The following is a 16505-nucleotide window of genomic DNA, read 5'->3' as shown; positions in this document are numbered from 1 at the left end:
AGGCTATATCCCCAGCCCCTGAGAGAATTTCTTTAAAAGAAGAATATATTAGAAAGACACTGAGGATCATGATCCAAAAGCAGCTTGCTTTGCAGTTCATTGATTGCTGTCTTATGTCTTTCTCATATGACGCTTAGTGCAGTCCTCTGAGTAGATCCTGTCTTCCTTTATAGCTGAACTGGGCAAAGTGGGGTGCTATGGCTAATAGCTTTGCTGGGCCCATATGCTACAAGACAGAAGATGTCTAGTGGTGAATCGCCTGGAACTGAGCCCTTTGCCTCTTCTGTTTTGCTCTTCTTCCTGGGCCGCATAGTCACAGTGGCCCAGCAGTATTACTATGCCAGGAGGTACCATCCATGCCACAGGTTTTAACCTTGACCCTTAGGGAGTGCTACCTATGCAGTAGCCTGAGCGCTGAGGTCTGGTGGCCTAGTAATGGTGACTGGCCTCTTTAGCTTACTCCTCAGAGAACACTGTGGACCCTGAGCCCACCATGAGGGCTTGGTTACTACTTCAATGGTACCTATGTGATAGTGAGTTACTTTGCTTGTGGAATCCAAGATTCTTTGTTACTACAAATACAGATCGAGCCTACTGTATCAGCAGGAGACTTGGACTTGGGAGAGTTATGAAAAAGAACAAAACCTAACTAATTGCTTTAGAGAAACTGTTCAAGTGGTATACTAAAACGTCATTACCAGCATAATCAGGGTACAAAGAGATATGTATAGATTATTTAATTCTCACAGTGATCATGGGAATATATGTACTTTGCCAGTTGAGTTGGCACAAACCTACAGTAAAAAAGGAAATGATTTTTATTTATTTATTTTGTGAAGTAAATAAATAAAGTTGGAAAACAGATCAATTTCATGCATGTAAGGTTTTATAGTGGGAAAAAATACATTGCACCTGTTCTGACCCTTTGCATTTGAGGTTATTTGTTTTCAAACTTGACCTCAAGCATCCACTTCAGACAACTCTATAATTAATTTGTTAGATAAAGCATAGGATATTTTGTCTTGATTTCTAGGACTATGATGAAGTAGTAGCTGAAATTACTGACCTATTGTACGTAGCAGTTAATTAAAGAAAAGCATTAACTATAGGAGAATACCACCCGGCTGTTGTCTTGTATCAGTATAAAAAGGCAGTAATTTTTCTGACAGCCACTGATTGGAAAGTTGCTTGCAGCCTTTCAGAAGCAAGGGGTACATGCTGTGGATCAATAACCGGCAAATTTCCCATTAAGAAGAATACCTGAGCAATGTTCCAAATAGCCACTGGCATCTACATTTTCCATGGAAACCTCAAATACTTGTGTGCTGAGGACAAGTCATTTTCGGACAATTTTTCCAGACTACTTGTTAACAGTTATTGCTGTCCCAAAAGGTTGACGGCCTACATGATTGATACTTCATTTACTTGTCATCGCTGTTTGAATAATGGCAAGAGCTGTATTTCTATGGTTCTGAGGAAGAGTCTCCTGGAAGGTTGCTGCCTTAGAATTATTCTAGAAAGTGGTTTGTACATGTTTATGCTGTGTATGCTTATTGAGGTTTTGGGTCCATTGGAGAGAATGCTTTCCTTGAGGTCTGAAAGCCTTTGGAAATAGGGTATACTTATATCAGCCTGTAGCTATAAAAAATTTACCTGCATAGTATTTGTCTTTAGCACAAAAAGCTTTAGATTTATTAACTTGTAATTCCTGAGATGATGAAGAATTTTATAGCTTCCTTTTGTTTCTAAGGGAAAAATGAACATAAAAGCAAAAGACATTTTTAGAATGTCAGCAAATATGATAGTCAAGGAGGAATTTCCTGGAAATGTGTTCAAGTAGTATGTATATGTTTTAAATATAAAAACAGCAAAGATGAGAGAGTTCTGCCCTTTAACAACCCTTAAAACACAAAAATCAGTGGTTTGTGCTGTTGATGTTTTTCTATAGTGAGCATTTTTTGTTTTCTTCTTAGTGGTACTAGAGTTTGAACTGGGCCTTTAGCTTTAGCTGGACTGTAATCCTCCTATTTTATACTCCACTCTGGCTAGGGTGACAGGCCCTTATCACTATGCCTACTTTCTTTTATTGAGATAGAGTCTTGTGAACTTTCTTGTCCAGGCTGGCTTGGAATCTTAGTCTTCCTATTCTTGGCCTCCTATATAATATGGGTGGGATGACAAATGCATGTCACTGCTCAGCTATTGGTTAAAATGACAGACATGAGCCATTGCACCCAGCAAACATCATTTTCTTGTCAGTGTTAAGAGCAGTGACAGTACTGGGACGGCTCAGTGGTAGAGCACTATTTGTGAGGCTCTCAGTTTGATCTTCAGCCCTGAAAAAAAAAAAAAAAAGAGAACAAAAGCAATTGCAGCACAGAAGTCATCTCCAGTATGCTTATCAATTAGCATGCTTGGAAATGGGATGCAGAACACAGTACAGCCTATTTAGTACTTTGTATTTAAAAAAGACAATGAAAGCTTTTTTGGGGGAGAGAGGGGTCAGACTGGAGCTTGAACTGACAGGCCTTGTGCCCATTCAGCTTGTTTGCTCACAGCAGGTACTTTGCCACTTTATCCACATTTCCAGCCTGACTTTTTGCTGGAGATGGAGTCTTGTGGGCTTTTCTGCCCAGTTTGGTTTCAGAGGTCCTCCAGGTCTTAGCCTTCCAAGTAGCTAGGATTAGAAGTGTGAGCCACCAGCATGTGGCTTTTTTTAATAATGTAGCCTTCGCGTGTGTGTATGTGTGTGTGCGCACGTGTGTGTGCACATGCACACACATGTGCCAGTACTAGGGCTTGGACTCTGGGCCAGTGTTTTGTCCCTTAGCTTTTTCTCTCAAGACTGGCACACTACCTCTTGAGCCACTGCTCCATTTCTAGATTTTTGACGATTAATTAGAGATTAAGAGTCTCATAGACTTTCCTGCCCAGGTTGGCTTTGAACTGTGATTTCAGCCTCCTGTGTAGCTACAAATGTGAACTACTGATGCCTGACAATAATATAGTCTTAATACTTATACTCTTAAGGAAAAGTGGCAGTATGGAGGACAGTGATATTCTCGGTGCTCAGTCCTGAATGTGTTCACTTTAGTCTTATTGATGTGCACATAGGGGGAGAGTATTCTCAAGGCTGATATGTGTGCAGTAGTAATTTACAAAAATCCTATAAATTAAATAACCATAAGTGTCTGTTCCAGTATTCATACATACTGAGTAATCTCTATAATCTCTTTGCAGTATTATTCCACAGTAATGGAACAGCAAGTGAATGGACAGCTAATAGAGCCTCTGCAGATATTTCCAAGAGGTAATGTCGAACAAATTCTAATCAACAATGATTATTTCGGTAAACGATTTCATCAACAGTTATGTTTTCCAAAGGTTTAAATGCACATAACATGATGCTTAGCTCTTAATTTGAAAAAACAAAAGAAGTATTCATTATCGTGGGGATTGCAGGCTATATTACAGTTATAGTAGATAAAATATCTAATTTACTTGAGTAAATTAAGCTAACTAGGTTGTTTTTGCTTTTGAAGTACATACTTACATTCGCTAAAAGAACTCTTTGGGGGGTCCACATGGTTTCTAAACCAAGGCAAATGAATGACTTGAATTGTAGATATTTATGAATTGTAGCTTGGGATTATGGCCATTGCTATTGGGGAGAAGCTTTCATCTTGCATAGAGGGGTTTCAGGAGAGAAATTTGGGTAAACAGTTGATGCTTGATGCTTGGGGAAGCAATTTCTAAATAGTGAAATACTTTCTTAAGTGGAAATTGCATCAAGTCTCCAAAATTATGAGCTGATGAGCGTGAGTGTCAATGAACTACCTGGTACAATACTTTTTTCCCCTTTTAGTTTTGGAAGTATTAGTTTTGTATCAAATATAATTGTTCAGATGTCTCCTCAAAACTTGAGAAGTGGTGAAAAGAACAGTTTAATTATATATGTCTTTAATCCATTGTACATCACCCCATTTGAAATTCATGTTTTCTAAGTAAGGGAATAGATAAGGAAATTCTCTACGTAACTCTTCTAGAAATAACTTAATTGAAATAATTAAAAGTTAAACTTACCTTCATTAACTAATACTGTACAAATAATCATGGTATGAGTTTTCCAATTAAACATTTTAGACTTTCATTACCTATAACTCTGAAATTTGAATGGCTCAATTAACCGGTAGGCTCTTACTTGCAATGATAAAATCTCCAAAGGCACCTGGCTTAGCCAGCCTCTGAAATCTGGGTTCAGGAGTTCTTCTAGTGTTTGCATAGGAAGTAGAATCAGGAGTGCTTACTACATTATTAATAATAACTTATCAAAGTGCTTATTAAATGAATAAAATTGAGTCATGTACGATCAATAATATCTGAAAGAAGGAATATAATTAATCTAAAGGCAAAAAGAAGGATAAAAAAGAGATGGGGAGTGAAAGAGAGAACAGAGGGAAAGAGAGCCTTTTTTTTTTTTTTTTTTGCCAGTCCTGGGGCTTGGACTCAGGATCTGAGCACTGTCTCTGGCTTCTTTCTGCTCAACGCTAGCACTCTGCCACTTGAGCCACAGCGCCACTTCTGGCCATTTTCTATGTATGTGGTGCTGGGGAATTGAACCCCAGGTTTCATGTATACAAGGCAAGTACTCCTGCCACTAGGCCATATCCCCAGCCCCAAAGAGAGCCTTTTCTATGTTTTTAGGTTATTAACAAGGATGCAGGTTATTTTTTAATGTATTCAGTGAATGGAGAATTTGGACAAAGTTCAAAATAATTTTTCTATAAGGAACAATTTAAATATCTGAAAGATTTCCCTAATTGCTTCAGAACTCTGTTATAGTAAGCACAAGTATAGTATCCTGGAGGATTATAGTTCCAATGCTGGGTTTGGGGCTTTGTTTTTCTTTTCTTTTGTTTGTTTCTCTTTTTTTTCTCAATTAAACACTTCTCTTCATCTGAAAATTTTCTGAGTTTGCTTTCTTCCATTGTGTGAGCAGCCCTCCAGTTTCATTGTCTATACTTTCATGCCCATTCTATTCTCAGACATTAGCTCTATTCAGCACCTGTATTACTGTTTACTATCATTTGTTTTCAACCAGTAGTTATACCTTTTAGGTTTGATTGGTTCTGTTGTGTGTGCATGCGTGTGTGTGTGTGTTCGTGTGTGTGTGTTCATGTGTGTGTGTGTGTGTGTGTGTGTGTTCGTGCTTGTCCTACGGGCTTGAATTTAGTGCCTTCATGCTGTCTCTGAGCTTTTTGGCTCAAGGTTTGCACTCTACCACTTGAGCCATTGCTCTGCTTCTAGCTTTTTGGGTAGTTAATTGGAGATGAGTCTTATGGAGTCTTGCTGTGTGGTCTGGCTTTGAACTGCTGTTCTCAAATCTGAGCCTCTTGAATAGCTGGGATTATAGGCATGAGCTACCAGTGCCTGACTGATTGCTTCTGTTTTATGGGTGAGACTGTTGAGGCTCAGAGAGGCTAGACAACTTCAGAGTCACACAGCTTCTGTTAGTGAGTAATATACCCTTTTAATAAGAATTTTGTTTAAATTGAAATTTACTTTTAGTGGAAAGGCATTTAAGTTAAAATATTAGGATATTCAAGAGGATAGTTTGGAAGGTTTGATGGAAAGTTGGGAGGAGACTATGGTGTCTGAGAGAACTGTAAAGTAGAAGGTACCAGATCCTCCTAGAATGAAACTTTTTAGGCTTAGTAGTCTTTTTAAGACAGATTTAGAGTTTCAAAACATGAAAGTCCAGTTTCCTTATCTCTGGTTTTTTTTGTATGTTGTAATACAATTCTTTTGTTGTTTTTTTTCTTATTGTTGTCTTTGTTTAGAGGTGTTAGATATAAATAAGTATGCAAGTTGACTGACCCTAACTCCTAGCCTTTAGGATCAGTGAAACTACTGGCTTTAAAAAAAAATGTTGTTTAGATTTCCTGTCATAAAAATTTGAGAAAGCAGTTGTGGAGGGAATAGTGTTGAGGTTAGGTATGATGCCTGTCTCATTACATGGTGAGCCACTTTCTTATTACATGGAGTTGAGTAATACCCTGAATTCTTCAGAGGAAACAGTCTCAAATGTTGTCTTAGGAAGTACTGATGGTCCCCCAAGGACCAGGCATCAAATGTATATGACTGTTGTTTTGTTCAAAGAGTTAATTTCCATCTTAAGGAAAGATGTGTAGTCATAATTTTAATATACTTTAGCATGATAAATAAAACCCTTTTATTTGAGTTTAGATGTATTTTCAAGGAAAATAAGATAATAAATTTGAGTTTACTTGAAATCTACAAAATGAAGACAATTCATGCTTTGTAATTATTACCCATATATTTTTATTAAGCAGCTCTATTTCTTGTCAGAAACAGAGGGAAAAATACATATACATCTGGGAGAAGAGCAAAAAAAAAATTCAAATTAATCTGTCCTCAAACAATCCATCAAAATTGACAGTTTCTTAACATACAATTTGTAGAGCACTATAGTTTTCAAATGAAAGCAGTCTATCACATGGGCAGGAAGCGTCTGTATTTTTAACATTTGACTATGAAGAAGCATTTGCTGAACTGGAAAAGGACAAATCTGTAACTCAGGATTGTATTAAGAAATTAATATTCCTTTTCTTGGTGTTACTTTAGATCTAAATATTAGCAAATGTCAAGGTTTACAAGGAATTTAATGCAATTACATGTCTGTATCTTAATAAATTTGACTATTTATAACTATGCACAGTAATATTTTAACTTGAACATTTTGTTTAGAGTCCCAAGCGATCTTTTTGGTGTTAAAAAAAACCATTCCACTTCCCCTCCTAAACAAAACAAATGCCCCGAAACCTGCTATTTTCAAAGTAGTTTAACTCACAGTAGATATACAATGTAATAGAGTGAGGAAAGATTGCAGAAATTAGAATTATGAAAGGAATCTAATCATTTTGGCTCAGTTAACTTGATTTTTATATATTTTACAGAGAAATTGGAATTGATATGAAGTGGTGTCAGAAAGCTCTTTGCATTTATAAATGCTCACTCCTGCAAGTTAAAACCCTGGTTCATGATTCCCACTTTGGGTCTTGGGAACCACTTTTCAATCATTTCTCTCTGCTAATTTTGGTGTCACCCTCATTTCTTTTTAAACGATTCATTTTGAGCAAATTTGTAAATGGCCCTGATGTGTTCTACAATTTAGTCAATTACTGTTTCAGCCTGCAAGCCTCCTGGGGAACGGAACATACATGGCCTGAAGGTATGAATTTCAATAATTGTTTCAGTAAAGTTAGATGGATTTGTAATGCTGTGTTCCACTTATTGAAATGTCAAATAAAACTGCACTTTCTCAAGCCCTGACAAGTGATCTTTTTTTTCCCTTTTCTTTTTAATGGGAGGGGGAGGGAGAGTTCATCTGTAGTATTTGTTTACTGAGGTTTTGGTGCTGTATCTTTAATTATTTGGAATTGCTTTACTGGTCAGTTTCTTTAGGGTGATCTTGGGTACTAGTGTCCATGAAGATTTATGAGAGGGAGACCGCAGACTTCATTTTGGTGATTAAGCAAAGCACAGAGACCATCGTCTTCTCCTTTGACACGTTTGTGCTGGAAACATGTCTAGTTAATGCGTCTCCATTGTTCTATGCATTTTGAGTTCTGGATTTCTGCTTAAGGTTTCAAAGCTAAAAGGAAAGCCTGTTTTAGTAGGGTCAAGTATTTTATAATTAATTACATAGATCATCTCATTTTCTAGTGAATAAGAAACAGTCTGCAGTGTTCAGTTTTAGAGCTGGAAGGATGTGTTACCTTGAGGTTCACTGCTAACCCCTAGATATATCCTTAATATATTTTTATGATCCTATCATATTTATATGTGTTATAGGTAGTAAATTGGATTTTTCCTCTATGTATCTTTCCTTTTCCAGCACTGTTAAAGTATTTAAGTAATGACAGGAATAGAGGATTATGTAATGTATAGATTGTACAGTACCTTAACCTATATATTGAATAGACTCCAACTGTGGGTCTGTCTAGGAACAAGCTAATTAACCTTTCCAGTGAAATGAGAAATTTGTGGCAAATTATAGGTTAATTAGAACTGTGTCCTCAGAACATGAGACTGATCAAGATTCTTTCTTTACTTCTAGGTGAATACCCGGGCAGGACCCTCCCAGCACACTAGCCGGGCAGTCTCAGATTCACTTCCAAACAGTAGGTGAGAGTGATAGAGGGGTGATCTCTGTGACTATCTCTCTACAAGATGTGGGTAGGATGGTAAAGAGACATATGGGATGACAAGCAATGTGTTGGGAAGTTAGTCTGTGAGACCACATCTCAGTGGAAGAAACTGGGTGTGATGGCTTGTACATATGATATTCTAGCTACAGTGAGCAGTCTAAGTAGGAAGATAGCATTCCAGATGTGAGCCCAGGCAGGAATTGAGACCCTGTTTATCAACTTGCTTATTGTTGGTACTGGGTTTGAATTCAGGGTCTTATTCTTACAAGTCAGGCACTCTACCACATGAACCATGCCCATTTTTTGTTTCATTTTTCAGATTGGATTTAAAAAATATTTATTAATTAAATTTTGTTGACAAGGTGTTGTGCAAAAGGGGTACAGTTACATAATAGGGTAGTGTGTACATTTCTTGTGATATCTTACACCCTCGTTTTTCTTTCCCTTCTCTAGATCAGGTAGACATATATACAATACACAGTGTACCAAAAACATATACGGTAGCCATGGTGGCATACACCAAAGGAAATTCACCTAGAACTTTAAATATAACATCAACAATAGAGTTTGCTTATCCTTGTCTTATATGATCATACATACATAGCTTTTGAGCTATTGTAATCCACTGAGAGGTCTATTTTTGACCTTTATATGTTGAGTAGTTGTTTGGTTTTAGTTAAATAATGTAAGGTCGCTGACCCAAACCTGTGGGAAATACCCTTTGACAAGAAGTTTTTGGTTTTGCAGACCTGGTCTCTACTGTCTCCCCCTCCCCCACCTTCCTTAACAGTCATATATCAAGGAGATCATGCCCCTTTGTTCTCTGTGTTCTAGGCTTGTCTCGCTCAACATTATTTGTTCAGGTTCTGACCATTTCCCTGCGAATACCAATATTTCATCATTTCTAATCGCTATGTAGTATTCCATTGTGTATAGGTACCACATTTTTTGGATCCATTCATCTGTGGAGGGGCATTTGGGTTGTTTCCATATTTTGGCTATTGTGAATTGTGCAGCGATAAACATGGAAGTGCAGATGTCTTTTTGATATCCTGAGACCTGTTGTTCAGGATAGATGCCTAGGAGTGGTATGGCTTGGTCATAGAGTTGGTCTATGTTGAGCTTTTGGAGGAACCCCCATACTGTTCTCCAAAGTGGTTGTACTAATTTGCACTCCCACCAACAATGGAGAAGGGTTCCTCTTTCCCCACATCCCCTCCAGCATTTGTTGTTGCCAGAGTTCAGAGTACAGGCCTTTCTAACTGGAGTGAGGTGGTATCTCAGGGTTGTTTTTATTTGCATTTCCTTTACTGCCAGGGATGTTGAACATTTCCTCATATGTTTCTTTGCCATTTTTATCTCTTTTCCTGTGAAGTCTCTCTTTAGCTCCTTTGCCCATTTCCTAATAGGTTTATTGGGCTTGGAGGGGCTTAGTTTTTTGAGTTCTCTGTAGATGACGGATATTAGGCCTTTGTCTGTTGCTGTGCTGGTAAAGATCCTTTCCCATATGGTTGGGTGTCTTTCTAGTTTGGTGGCTATGTCTTTAGCTGTGCAGAAACTTTTTATTTTGTATTAGTCCCATTTGTCGAGTCTCTCCCCTATCTGTTGTGCCCCTGGGACTCTATTCAGGAAGTTCCTTCCTGTTCCTATAAGTTCTAGCATCTTTCCTACTCTGTCCTTCAGTAGTTTGAAGGATTCAGGTCTGATGTTGAAGTCCTTGATCTATTTTGAGTTGATCTTGGTGCATGGTGATAGGCTAGGGTCTACTTTGAGTTTTCTACATATGGCAGATTGGATTTGGGGTTGGTTTTTTTTTCCCCCCTCCCTCCACCCTCCTCAAGGGGTCTGGTACCACAGTCCTATAACCTTCATCTCCCGAGTAACTGGGATTGCAGGTGTGTACTACAACCTCTGGCTCCTGATAATTTTATTATGGTGTCAGTGTATTTACCTACCAGCTTCCTGTTGTGAATATATAGCTCTAAACAATTTGCTTCATCATAGAGTACAGTTAACCAGTTATTTGCCAGTGGATCATCTGCCTGTTCTCCTGTTTCTGTTCTCCATTGAGGGATTGACCCAGCTGGGCTTTGCAGCTTCTTTCTCCATTCTGTCTGGACATGTGAGCCACAGCCTTGAAGAGTGGAGGCCTGGATATACTCAGCTCCAAGAATCAGAGTGTTTCATTATTACCACTGCTTCCAGAAAAGATGTTGACCACAAAGACTGATTTTGAGTCCGAGGAAAAACAAGAGTCTTCCCTAGTGTTTTAGGTCAAGTTTCATCATTGTATAAAAAGCTATATGGAGTTGGAAAAAAGATACCTCATTTGTGCACATTCATTTCAATAACATGTGGGAATTAACTTGATTATTAAAATCATTCACATGTATTCATGGAGTTAAGAAGTTCAGAGACTACCTGATATGCTAGAGGTTCACATTTTACTTAGGGGGTATAACAGATTCCCAATAGTAATGATACTAGTGATTATTGTTATGCAGTAATGTGACTTGAATCACATACAGGTGATGTTCTGTGCCCCAGGCTGATAGATAACTCATCAACAGGTATTGATTCTGACTATATCTTATTCATTAAGTGCTGTCCTATGTACTAGGAATACAGTGTGGCCCTTATCTGCTGAACCTCACGTGTGTGTGTGTTTGTGTGTGCGTGCGTGCATGCACATGTGCTCACGTGCGTGTGCATGTATAAAGAATTGACCCTTGATATCCAGAGGTGTGTGGTTCCAAGAAGACTACTGTTGAGATCTGTGACTGCTCAGGATGCATAGAGTTCAGTGCTGTCCTGCAGATAGATGGAGTTTTCCCATACTACAACTTAATTCCTCTAAAGATAGACTTGCCACCTCTCAACAAGTCTAAAATTTTTACTTTATCACTTACATTAAGCACATTGCATGCCCTTTTTGGTTTGTGAGGGTTTTTGGTATGTAAGGATAACATTTACCTTGCTTTGGGGGCACCACTTGTTTTTATGGGAGGCATATTTTCACAAAGTTAAGGGCAAGAAAACACTCAGCAAATCACACAATGATTTAAGCACTGTCTGATTTAAGCATAATGTTACCTGATGATAACATGGGACTGAGAGCTTCTATCAACTGAGTAATGTTAGTGCATGTGCAGGAATTTTGGTTTTGAAATTTATTTTGAGATTTAAAAGCTGTTTTTTGAATGCATTGATCAAAACCATGTGAGATACATTTGCAAATTAGATGAGCTTACTTAAACAAATTATATCTTACAACTAAAGTGAAGGGAGCAAGTGGCTGGGAAGAGAGAGACCATCAGATAGGAATGTGCTTAGATTTAAATGGGGGTACTTCATGTGATGTTTACATCTAGTCTTGAAGAATAAGGATGACCAACTATGTCATGAAGCAGAGAAGGGGGATACCAAATAGAGGAATTGCTACAAGAAGGCCCCGAGGCAGTGAAGGAGCTTAGCACATTGGTATGGGCCAGCTTAGCTGGACACAGGGAAGAGTGCTGGGCACAAGCTGGGCAGGAGGGAAGGAATGGAGAGAACAACTCGAGTGGTTGGAGATAAGGATGCAGAGCACATGTCATTGAAGATCCAGGAGTGTCCGGCCTTTTCCTCTTGGCAGCAGAGTGATGTGGCAATCCAATGTTCACTGATTTTCAGCAAGTGCAAATAGGCAACAGCTATAGGAATTCATATATTGGCCAAGGTAGCCCCTTTTGGTTTTAGTTTTGTGTTACTACACCTTAAGAATTTTTTTTTTCTTTGCAAGCTGGGATTTGTCTCTCGAGTACCTGCTCATGAAGATTTTTCCCTCAGAGTATGACTGTTCCTTTTTTCAGCTGCTAGCACTTCTAGCATTTTCTAGATGTCTCCTCCTTTACTTCTTGACTCAGTAAATTCCCCCCATGCATCCCTTTGTAAACTGTATAGATAAGCTACCTGTCATCCTTGGCTGCTTCCTGGGCCTTCCACAGCCATACAGGTACATTCTATCTTCTGAGGAGCACTGCATCTGTCCATGTGCAGTATCAGTTTGCTGCACAGGAGCTCCGGGCTCCCTGGTCACTGCCAGGCCTCCTGGTAGCTTCTTCCAGCATTGCCCATTGTTCTTCCTTCCCCATTGTAGTTGGGGTGATATGGCTAATTATATCAGCCATCTCTTACTATAATGAATTACTTGAAGTAACCTAACATTATTAAACATTATAAGAAAGTTCATCTAGCTCACAATTTTAGAGAATAAAAGTCTAGATGATGTGGCACACAGGCTTTATGAGGGTTCTCCCTTGCCTGCATGCCCTGAGGGTGGATTGCAATGGGGCAGTACATATGAGGATAGTGATCACAGCTTGGTATAGGACTCAAGAAAGAGACTATGGTCCCATGATTCCTTTTTGTGGGCACACCTCTAGCTGACCTAAAAATCTGCTCCTAGGGCTGGGAATATGGCCTAGTGGCAAGAGCACTTGCCTGGTATACATGAAGCCTTGGGTTTGATTCCCCAGCACCACATATATAGAAAATGGCCATAAGTGGTGCTGTGGCTTAAGTGGCAGAGTGCTAGCCTTGAGCAAAAAGCCAGGGACAGTGCTTAGGCCCTGAGTCCAAGGCCCAGGACTGGCAAAAAAAAAAAAAAATCTGCTCCTAGGTGTCAGTTTTTAAAGGTCTTTCCCTTCACATTGTCACATTAAATACTAGGTCTCTTGCACATTGGCCACCAGGGAATAAATCAGTTGCAAACTAAGAATACACAGTTCTGAGTCGTCATACCCTGCTCTGAACCCTTTCCCTGTGCTTTCTGCCTTCAGATGAAGTGTAACCTCCATGGGTAGTGAGCACTCTGCTCCCTTTCATGTCCAAGTGTGCGTACTGCAGCTTTGCTGATGAGCATTGGTGCCATGAATGGGTCCGTCTCCTCCCACTATTGGGCATGGACATCTGTTGCTGTCTCTCCTTTTTTCATCCCCTCCTCCACTTCCAGTCAGGCTAATTTTGGTTATCTTTATGGGCCAGGTATCTTTTGAAAATTGTCCCTGATTACCACTCATCTCCAGGTCTACACCAGGTCCCCTCTGTATGGATTCCTACTATCTCTCCTTGCTTCCTTTTATTGAAGTAGTGAGCAGGCTCGTGCAGTCACATCTCTCCCTCTATAGCCTCAGTGACCTTTGCAGACAGTGAATGTAGTATATTTATTGTCAAAGTTCCAAGTCCTGGGATGGTGCACAACATGACTTACATTCGCTTTAAATCTCACCACTGGATCCTATTCTCTTAGCTTTTCTGACATCCTTTCAAGTTACTTTTCATTCTGTGGAAATCTCAGTCATTTTCTTCACGTGTCATTCCTTAAAGTTGTATGACATTTAAATTTTAAAATGTTTTAAAAGTAATTTTTGAGGCTGGGCATGGTGGTACGAGCCTCTAATCCTAGGTACGTGGGAGGTGAGAGTAGGACTATTGTTTGAGGCTAGCTAGGATAAAATTAGGAGACACTATCTGAAAAACAAAGCAAAAGGACTTGGTGTACGTCTCAAGTGGAAAGTGCTTGCCTATAAGGATAAGCCCCTGAGTTCAGTCTCCAATACTGTTAACAACAACAAAAAAAAAATTAAAGAGGAAAAATAAGTTTCAATGGTCACTATGATCATATAGACATGTGAAATTTTGAATAAATCAGGTCACAAAGAAATTTCCAAGATAGGTTTTTTGTTTGCTTGATTTTTTGTGTGTGTATCTGTACTAGTGCTTGGACTCGAACTCAGAGACTGGATGCTGTCCCTTATCTTTTTCGTTCAAGCCTGGTGCTTTACCACTTGAGCCACAGCTCCACTCTGACTTCTTGGTATTAATTGGAGATAAGAGTCTCATATAGACTTCTCTGATGAGGAAATGAGAATGGCCAAGAGACATACGAAAAAGTGCTCTACATCACTGGCTATAAAAGAAATGCAAATCAAAACAACATTGAGCTTCTATCTCACCCCAGTAAGAATGTCCTATATAAAAAAAACTAACAATAACAACTGTTGGAGGGGATGTGGCCAAAAGAGAACCCTACTTCCTTGTTGGTGGGAATGTAAACTGGTTCAGCCACTCTGGCAAGCGGTATGGAGATTCCTCAGAAGGCTAAACGTAGAACTCCCCTATGACCCAGCAGCCCCACTTTTGGGTATCTATCCAAAAGACCACAAACAAAATCACACTAAAGCCACCAGCACAACAATGTTCATCCCAGCACAATTTGTCATAGTTAGAATCTGGAACCAACCCAGATGCCCCTCAGTAGATGAGTGGATCAGGAAAATGTGGTACATATACACAATGGAATTTTATGCCTCTATCAGAGAGAATGACATTGCCCCATTTGTAAGGAAATGGAAGGACTTGGAAAAAGTTATACTAAGTGAAGTGAGCCAGACCCAAAGAAACATGAACTATATGGTCTCCCTTATAGGGAATAATTAGCACAGGTTTAGGCAAGTCACACCAGAGGGTCACAGGAGCCCAGTAGCTATACCCTTATGAACACATAAGATAATGCTAAGTGAAATGAATTCCATGTTATGTAATTCAGTTTGATAATTATATATATATATATATATATATATATGTAGAGAGAGAGAGAGAGTGAGTGTCTTATATAGACTTTTCTGCCTGGGCTGACTTTAAACTGTAATCCTCAGATTTCAGCCTTCAGAGTAGCTAGGAAATGTGAGACATGAGAACCAGGAGTTTGCTTTTTTTGTGAAGGGCTGAGAATTTAAACCAGGGCCTTGTGCACACTTAAATATATGCTCTATCACTAAATTACTTCTATAGTTGTTGGTTACCAGTTGGTAGTCAGATAATGACGTAATGAATGAAGTCAGTGATTTCTTCTCTTGCCCTCAAAGCATAAGTTCTTTCCCTTAGGTGAATGACTGTTTACTGAACTGAAATTACGAATACATACTGTATTTTTAGGCTATAATTACTGAATTCAAGTCTCACTGCCAAAGCAGGTCCTTTCCTAAGCAACTTGGCTTTCTTCTTCTGTAAAATTAGGATGATTAAACTTTCCAGCTATTTATCTCTGGAGTTAGTAAGATTGATGAAGCTGTATTAAGGGAATCACATTTTGTTCTTGGTTGAGAGGCATTTTGTAAATGCAATGAATCAAAATGTTATTATTTCAAATTTACGATAGACTAGAATAACTGTGAGGAACATTGCCTAGGCTTTGTTTGTTATTTGTGTCTATACAGTAATTGGAACTATCAAATTGGTAGTTGTTGATGGGCATACTAACATTTAAGTATTTCTCAAAAGTGTGTATGTCTTTGTGTGTGTATGCTTGTAAGAGATAGACTGATTCTCAGCAAGGTCTGGCCCTTAGTTCTGTCTGTAAATTAGGGACAATACCCTAACAGGATAAATTAGGATAATAATATCACTTAGCACAGTGCTTGTCATTGGCCTGCTGTTAGCATTGTGTTTACAATACTGATTTTTAGGCAGTTTATGTTTTGGTATTTGTTGCAGCTTTAATTCTATTCTACAGTACTATTCTATTCTATTCTATTCTAATCTATTCTACTGTCCCTTTAGTCCAGCATAGTTGGCTTGAGAGAACTTTATTAGTCTAGAATCTTTAGATGAGGCCAAATCTTGTAAAATCTAGACAAGTGGGGACTGAGGTGCCATAATTTACACTAAATGTAGTAGACTTTTAAGTATTTAGAAAGGAGTCATTATAACTTGAAATCAGAATATAGTAAACTTGTACTCTGAGACTTTCCTCAATATAATGTATTAAAGGTACTAAATGGAATGCATGTTTATTTCCTGTTAGGCCCTAAGCCTTTTTTCTTTCTGATGTTTTTATGATGTTTTGGTCTTACTGTGTTGCCCCCACTGTTGCCATGGCATAACTACCATAATGACTATTATTTCTTGAACACTTAGCACATGTGAAGTCATTGTCTACATAAGTCCAAGGCTGAGAAGGGAATAGATTATATTGAAAACAGAGAGAGATGTGATCTGTGTTCTCAGGGAGCTCCCAACCTCAGGGGAGGATGTGATGGGAAGAAATATATCTATACTGACTGATAACTAACAGAAGAGAGAGAATTAATCTTGTAGGCCAGTAGAGCATAAACTCATGTTTACGGATAGAGTTAACAAACACTAAATTTAAAAGAGAATGTGAAGGGGAGATGTAGTTTTTTTTTTTTTTTTTTTTTTTTTTTTTTTTTTTTTTGGCCAGTCCTGGGCCTT

The 16505-nt window shown here is 38.7% G+C and overlaps 1 protein-coding gene across 2 annotated transcripts in view; it reads left to right on the top strand.

Annotated features, from left to right (window-relative positions):
- Map2k5 (mitogen-activated protein kinase kinase 5) overlaps positions 1 to 16505 on the top strand; it is a 251656-nt gene that overhangs the window by 31887 nt on the left and 203264 nt on the right. For both annotated transcript variants that reach the window (XM_048332406.1, XM_048332405.1), the window contains exons 4-6: positions 3241 to 3310; positions 7212 to 7252; positions 8141 to 8208. In XM_048332406.1, the coding sequence (XP_048188363.1) occupies positions 3241 to 3310; positions 7212 to 7252; positions 8141 to 8208 (179 nt within the window). The remainder of the gene's footprint in view (positions 1 to 3240; positions 3311 to 7211; positions 7253 to 8140; positions 8209 to 16505) is intronic.

Source organism: Perognathus longimembris, chromosome 23 (genome assembly GCF_023159225.1).
Source record: "Perognathus longimembris pacificus isolate PPM17 chromosome 23, ASM2315922v1, whole genome shotgun sequence".
Taxonomy (NCBI): Eukaryota; Metazoa; Chordata; class Mammalia; order Rodentia; family Heteromyidae; genus Perognathus; species Perognathus longimembris.
Note: the sequence above shows the minus strand (reverse complement) of the source record. Positions and strands in the feature narration are given on the sequence as shown.